Source organism: Piliocolobus tephrosceles, chromosome 1 (genome assembly GCF_002776525.5).
Source record: "Piliocolobus tephrosceles isolate RC106 chromosome 1, ASM277652v3, whole genome shotgun sequence".
Taxonomy (NCBI): Eukaryota; Metazoa; Chordata; class Mammalia; order Primates; family Cercopithecidae; genus Piliocolobus; species Piliocolobus tephrosceles.
The window spans coordinates 183,516,751-183,524,450 of NC_045434.1; the positions used below are offsets into that span (position 1 = coordinate 183,516,751).

A 7,700-nucleotide genomic window follows, 5' to 3' on the forward strand; every position below is an offset into this window, starting at 1 on the left:
GGTGGTCCATGACAGGGTGACCAACATCCTTGGCTTGCTCCGATTTTAGCACTAAAAGTCTCACTAGAAACTCCTAGTCCTGTGCAAGCCAGATCGTTGGTCATTATCAATGGACCACTATTGAAAAAAAAATTCTAGATGAGGCAGTGAAAGCCTTTTGTGAAAAATGCCCACAAATATCTATTGAAAGCCATGATTTTGTCTCGTTACTTAAGGGCCTGATCCAACTGTCCTTGAATTAAGGGGTAAGTGCCTCAGGGTCATTGTTTTCCTTCAGCCTTGTGCTCTGGTGTGCTAGGTCTGTTACCTCATGCAAATAATGTGTCTGTGTTTGAGAATTCTTTCAGACTATATCCCTTAGTGCACACACCACAGCTTTGAAAGCCCAATCACAACCAACAAAGATGATGTGTTTAGGATAATACGAGATACAGGATGAAATTCCTATGTCTTGTATACCAGTGTGTATTATTATTACCATCACAAATACTATAACAGGGTACACAAATATATGTAATATGTTACATAGCTGTGGGGCGGCCCCGACTCTGGTCTGAGATTCCTGGGTTTGTGCTCCAGCTTTGCTGTCACTAGGTATGTAATCATGGATGCCTCCTTTTTTCCCTAGTTGTTCACCTACAAAATGGGAATAATAAAGATATCTTCTTCACGGAGCAGATGGGAGGATCCAGAAAATAATATAAATGAAAGTGGTTCTGTAGAGTGAGAAGGCTGAGGTATTATGATGGCCTTTGAACGGGAAGGACTTGAAGAAATTATTCTGTGAGAGGCCCTGCACATGACTGGGGTTCTCTCTGGTCCCCCTACCCTGAACCATAGCCCACCTGTGAAGTTTCAAGGAAGAAGCTTTTGACACAGAGTGGACCATGGAGAGAGCTCAGGAAGCAGAGTTGTCTACCTTAGTTGCCCTTACTGCTGAGGTCAAGTGTGCTTTGCTTCAGGAAAAAGCAAAGCTTTTGGAAATGGGGGTTTGTGAAGGCATTTTTTGTTTTTAAATCTTTTGCCTATTTATTCCAAGTGTATCCTCAGAAATGTAGCCAAAAGAAAACAACCACAACCACAAACCTGTAATATTGAAAAGCCAGTTCTTAATTTCTGTAGCTAAAAAAGCATCCTTTCAGGCTGTAACCGCAGAGAGATTGCTGCAGGCCTCTGGCATAATGACGGTTTGCAGTGTGATGAAGGAGGCTGCTAAGCTCTGTGGCCCAGAAGCCCAATCCTGGCCTCTCCAATTACCCAGGCGCCTAGCAACACCACCAAAAGTCTCCACGCCAGGCCCAGCTGGGCAGCAATTGGCTACACCCAGCACAGCCCACTGCCCAGCCTCCTGAGCTTCCCAGCCACATCAAGGCTGGTCTCAGCCCCGGCAGGGGCCCGCCTGGTACCAACGAATGGGTGGGGCCAGCTGTTTCGAAAAAACAATTCAGATATTTAAAACCTCCCTGTTTGAATGCAGCTAGGCAAGCGGCACAAGCTCACAACTAAAAGTGTCTGCCATGGAAAAGGAGTTGTTGTAAGGGTGTTGGCCTTGCCAGGGCCCTTCTGGGTGAGGCGAAGAAGGGAAGGTGAGCCTGATTTAGTCTTCCGGCTTCTCAAAGAGGCAAATCCTTTTCCCGTCTTGGACACTTGTGTCCACCTAGAGTCCTCGTGGTAGCAGTGGGGATGGTGGGAATTCCTAGCCCCATCTTCCCCCAGGGGTCATGACCTGCCACATCCTCTACAGCTTCCGTTCGGAAATTCCCAGGGACTAGTCTGGGACTGTCTAGGCAGCTGGAGGTAAAAGAGGGAGATAAGAGTACAGGAAAGGATGGGATGACAATAACCAAAAAGAAGACTCACACTTCTTTTGTTTAATTTTTTTTTTTTAATTTTTATGTATTTAATTTCTGGAGACAGGGTTTTGCTCTGTCACCCAGGCTAGAGTGCAAGTGGCACCCTTGTAGCTCACTGCAATCTTGAACTCCCTGTTTCAAGCAATCCTCCCGCCTCAGCCTCCTGAGTACCTGGAAGTGCAGCTGTGCACACCACTGCACCTGGCAAACTTTAATTTTTAAATTTCTTTTTGTAGGGAAAGGCTTTCACTGTGTTGGTCAGGCTGGTCTCAAACTCCTGGCCTCAAGCAATCCTCCCGCCTCCGTCTCTCAAAGTGCTAGGATCACAGGCATGAGCCACCATGCCTGGCCCATTCTTTCTTATTTAAATTTTTTTTTTTTTTTAATGTGGCCAGGGCGGTGGCTCATGCCTGTAATCCTAGCACGTTGGGAGGCCGAGGCGGGCAGATCACCTGAGGTTGGGAGTTCGAGATCAGCCTGACGAATATGGAGAAACCCCATCTCTACTTCAATGCAAAATTAGCTAGGTGTGGTGGCACATGCCTGTAATCCCAGCTACTCGGGAGGGTGAGGCAGGAGAATCTCTTGAACTTGGGAGGTGGAGGTTGCAGTGAGCCGAGATTATGCCATTGCACTCCAGCCTGGGCAACAAGAGCAAAACTCTGTCTCAAAAAAAAAAAAAAAAAGGACCGGGCACGGTGACTCATGCCTGTAATTCCAGCACTTTGGGAGGCCGAGGCAGGTGGATCACGAGGTCAGGAGATCTAGACCATCCTCGCTAACATGGTGAAACCCCGTCTCTACTAAAAATACAGAAAAATTAGCCGGGCATGGTGATGGGCACCTGTAGTCCCAGCTGCTGGGGAGGCTGAGGCAGGAGAATGGTGTGAACCCAGGAGGTGGAGCTTGCAGTGAGCTGAGATCATGCCACTGCATTCCAGCCTGGGCGATAGAGCCAGACTCTGTCTCAAAAACAAACAAACAAAAAAACAATTTTAGGTTTTGAAATCTTAAATTTATTTATTTATTTTTGAGACAGGATCTTGCTCTGTTGCCAAGGCTGGAGTAAATTTTTATTTTTAACTCGAATCCCATGACAGATGAAGAAGTATCTTTCTATAACACTTACTGCGTAGAAATCACAGGGGCTGTGGAACATGCGGGGGCTTTGGAGACAGGCGCCCGGACTCTTCTCCCAGCCCTCTCCTCATTAGCTGTGAGACCTTGAGCAAACTACTTTGGGAACCTGGGTTTCTTTATCCTTCAAATGGGAATGTTATTACCCTGCCTTACAAAGTGGTAAAAATTAATGAAAAGAATGCTCATAAAGTGTTTAGCCTGGAAGCTGGCACATAGTAAGTGTTTATTATTCTAGCAGCTCTTTATTGTCTTACTTGATTCTTACCACAATTTTCTAAGATACTCAGGGCAGAGGTGAGCTCTGTTTTACAGTTGAGGAAACTGAGGCCCAGTGAAAAACTAAATGTGGATGCTGGGAATAGAATTCAGGTCTTTACAGTGTCAAATACAAGGCAGGCTATTCTTCAAAGGCAGATGGTAAGCCCTTTTTTTGGTAGCCATTGTGACACGGCGGCTTCACAGCGATGGTGCCCAGTGATGGTAGAATGATAATGGAAGGGGTGCGACCGTGCAGAGGAAAAGGTTGGTCGGAGGCTCTTTTCTTTCTTTCTTCTTTTTTTTTTTTTGAGATGGAGTCTCGCTCTGTCGTCCAGGCTGGAATGCAGTGGCGCGATCTCGGCTCACTGCAACTTCCACCTCCTGGATTCACGCCATTCTCCTGCCTCAGCCTCCCGAGTAGCTGGGACTACAGGCGCCCTGCCTCCCACCACTCCCAGCTACTTTTTTGCATTTTTTGTAGAGACAGGGTTTCACCATATTGGTGAGGCTGGTCTCGATCTCCTGACCTCGTGATCCACCTGCCTCAGCCTCCCAAAGTGCTGGGATTACAGGCGTGAGCCACCGTGCCTGGCCAGATAGAAGGCTCTTTTCAACATAAAGTCACACAAAGACTTAGTCAGTGTGTGGTTGGAATTCCTCCTTCCCCCTTTTCCCTCCCCTCTTTCTCTCCCTCCTCTCTTTCTCTCCTTCTCTCTTTCCCTCCCTTTCTTCCAGAAGCATTCCTTTTTAAAAAACTGTTTTTTAAATAACTCTGCTGTTTTGTATGGAATGCTTCATGAATTTCTGTGTCATCCTTGTGCAGGGCCATGCTCATCTTCTCTGTATCGGTCCAGTGTTGCTGAAGCGAGCACCACAAGCATTCTTTTACTGATTGATTGATTGAGATAAGGTCTTGCTCTATCACTCAGGACGGAGTGTAGTGCCATGATCTTGGCTCACTGCAACCTCCACCTCCCAGGTTCAAGCGATTCTCCTGCCTCAGCCTCCCTAGTAGCCGGGACTACAGTCACGCATCACCACGCCTGGCTAATTTTTTTTTTTTTTTTTGTATTTTAGTAGAGACAGGGTTTCTCACCCTGTTGGCCAGGCTGGTCTTGAACTCCTGACCTCAGGTGATCCGCCCACCTTGGCCTCCCAAAGTGCTGGGATTACAGGCGTGAGCCCTGTACCCGGCCCTGGTTAATTTTTGCTAATTTTTTTGGCAAAACCAGTCTGGGGAACTTCTGGTCTAGTTCACGGTGCAGCTGAGAGAGCTGTGGCTCAGAGCCAGGAAGGAACTTGCCCCTGGTCACACAGCCAGGAAATGGCAGTCTAGACCAGAAAACACATCTGATTCTGTGCTCCTCTCACTGTGTCTCCCAAACACAAAAGAAGAACTGATTTTATTTTTATTTATTTGAGATATAGTCTTGCTCTGTTGCCCAGGCTGGGGTGTAGCAGCATGATTTCAGCTCACTGCAACCTCTGCCTCCCAGGTTCAAATGATTCTCCTGCCTCAGCCTCCCCCAGTAGCTGGGATTAAAGGCATCCACCACCTCACCTGGCTAATTTTGGGGTACTTTTAGTAGAGATGGGGTTTTACCATGTGCTAGGCTGGTCTCGAATGCCTGACCTCAGGTGATCCACCCGCCTCGGCCTCCCAAAGTGCTGGGATTACAGACAGGCATGAGCCACCGTGCCCAGCCAAGAACTGAATTTAACTTGCAACAGAAACACTCCAGGTAGAGTTAAGAATTTCTTGGCTATTCATGTGTATTAGTTAGGTTATTTTATTTTTTAAAATTTTCTATTTTTGAGACAGGGTCTCTTTCTGTTGCCCAGGCTGCAGTGCAGTGGTATAATCACAGCTCACTGTAGCCTCAACCTCCCAGGTTCAAGCAATCCTCCTACCTCAACCTCCCACGTAGTTGGGGACCACAGGTGCACGGTACTATGCCCAGCTAATGTTTTAATTTTTTTTTAGAGACAGGGTTTCACTATGTTGCCCAGGCTGGTCTTGAATTCCTGAGCTCAAGTAATCCTCCCACCTTGGCCTCCCACAGTGCTAGGATTACAGGCATGAGCCACTGTGCCAGCCTAGTCAGCCTTTTTTTTTTTTCTTGAGACGGAGTTTCGCTGTTGTTGCCCAGGCTGGAGTGCAATGGTGCAATCTCGGCTCACTACAACCTCCGCCTCCTGGGTTCAAGTGATTTTCCTGTCTTCGCCTCCCAAGTAGCTGGGATTACAGGTGCATGCCACCATGTCCGGCTAACTTTTGTATTTTTAGTAGAGACTGGGTTTCATCATATTGGTCAGGCTGGTCTCGAACTCCTGACCTCAGGTGATCCGTCCGCCTCGGCCTCTCAAAGTGCTGGGATTATAGGCGTGAGACACTGTGCCCAGCCCTAGTCAGGTTTTTTGATTGCAAAAGATGGGAACTAATTCTGTCTAATTAAATCAGGAAATGAATTTTATTCAAAGCACATTGAGCAAGTTACAGAATCATTGGAAGGCTGTAGAAACAAGGCTTGGGAAATAAGCAAAAACACAGAGAGACCAGGTACCTAGAATTACAACAAATCCCATCACAGAGCCAGGTAGGTGAGGACAGCCTCAGTGCTGCTGCTGCTGAGTGTCCAGTGCTCCTGCCTTCATCACAGCCACAGCTGGCATTGGACGCTGGATGCCATGCTGACCCCAATGGCAAGGCCATCTGGACACTGGATACTGCTGCCACTGCTGCAACCACTGTAAAGAATATTTTCCATCCCCACCTCCAGCCTCAGAAATCCTAAGCAAATGCAGCTGGTTGGTCAAGCATAGGTGACTAGCTGCCTCGGGACATGTGAAAGTGAATATTGGGCGTGGTTAATGTCTGTAATGGGAGCCGTTTCCTGCTGCCCACCAGGAGAAGATAAATTCCCCAAGAAAACTGACAAATGACGACTACATACATGTTGTCAAAGAATCCACTGAGGCCGGGCGCGGTGGCTCAAGCCTATAATCCCAGCACTTTGGGAGGCCGAGACGGGTGGATCATGAGGTCAGGAGATCGAGACCATCCTGGCTAAAACAGTGAAACCCCGTATCTACTAAATAATACAAAAAACTAGCTGGGCGAGGTGGTGGGCGCCTGTAGTCCCAGCTACTCGGGAGGCTGAGGCAGGAGAATGGCGTAAACCCGGGAGGCGGAGCTTGCAGTGAACTGAGATCCGGCCACTGCACTCCAGCCCAGGCGACAGAGCGAGACTCCGTCTCAAAAAAGAAAAAAGAATCCACTGAAAGTCCTTGACATTTGCAGATTCAACACTTGCAATTTCAGTAATTTACTAGTTACTCCCAAAGGCCCATTATGAATGAATATGAGTTGAATGATTGGCTTTGCCTGTTAGTGAGCCAGGCCTACCGCTCTGCCTGGACATCTCACATGACTGTTATCCTTTATATAGTTTGCATGCAGTGATTAAAATATTTGTTTCTTGTTTGCAGAGTAGAAAAGATTCATAAAATAAATCATCCATTGGTGCCAGTGATATAAACAAAGAGAAAGGAGGAAGTATAAAACAGTGACTTTGTTTTTTGGCTACAAATAGAAGTTTTGGATAAACTGGCATGCTGTGTCAAGTTCAGTCGTGTCTAAGATCCCTGATATCAGTTGTTTAGTGAGTGCATCAGCCAGTGCCAAAGCTGCTCATCAAGAAAGAGATTAACCTTTTTTTTTTTTTTTTTGAGTCAGAGTTTCTGTCGCCCAGGCTGGAGTGCAGTGTCAAAATCTCGGCTCACTGCAACCTCCGCCTCCTACTGCAACCTCCGCCTTCTGGATTCAAGAGATTCTTCTGTCTCAGCCCCCGGGTAGCTGGGATTACAGGCGCATGGCACCACGGCCAGCTAATTTTTGTATTTTTAGTAGAGGCAGGGTTTCACCATGTTGGCCAGGCTGGTCTCGAACGCCTGACCTCAAGTGATCTGCCCGCCTCGGCCTTCCAAAGTGCTGTGATTACAGGTGTGAGCTACCATGCCCAGCCTGGCTATACTTTACAATGTAATTTTGGGAGACACTGTGTGGTATGTAGTACATTAGAGCATCTGAAAGGTATGGAAAAATCTTTTGCAAATGTCAGGAGTCTCCTATGTAAATCTCTTTATAGAAATCTCTTTTCGGCTGGGCATGGTGGTTTACACCTATAATCCCAGCAGTTTATGAGGCCTAGGTGGATGGATCACTTGAGGTCAGGAGCTCAAGACCAGCCTGGCCAACATGGTGAAACCCTATCTCTACTAAAAATACAAAATTAGCCAGGCATGGTGGTGGACACCTGTAACTCCAGCTACTTGGGAGGCTGAGGCAGGAGAATTGCTTGAACCTGGGAGGTGGAGGTTGTGGTGAGCCGAGATCGCGCCATTGCACTCCAGCCTGGGCAACAAGAGCAAAACTCCATCTCAGAAAAA

At 47.3% G+C, this 7,700-nt stretch overlaps 1 protein-coding gene and 1 non-coding gene across 2 annotated transcripts in view; one reads left to right on the top strand and one right to left on the bottom strand.

The window, feature by feature from the left end:
- The first annotated feature begins 1,471 nt into the window (after positions 1 to 1,471).
- RHBDL2 (rhomboid like 2) overlaps positions 1,472 to 7,700 on the top strand; it is a 43,999-nt gene continuing 37,770 nt past the window's right edge. Inside the window, exon 1 of the mRNA XM_026455759.2 lies at positions 1,472 to 1,586. Within this exon, the coding sequence (XP_026311544.1) occupies positions 1,472 to 1,586 (115 nt within the window). The remainder of the gene's footprint in view (positions 1,587 to 7,700) is intronic.
- Positions 4,030 to 4,134, bottom strand: LOC111529606. Its single transcript, XR_002727476.1, has one exon. It is a non-coding gene; the product is annotated as a U6 spliceosomal RNA (small nuclear RNA).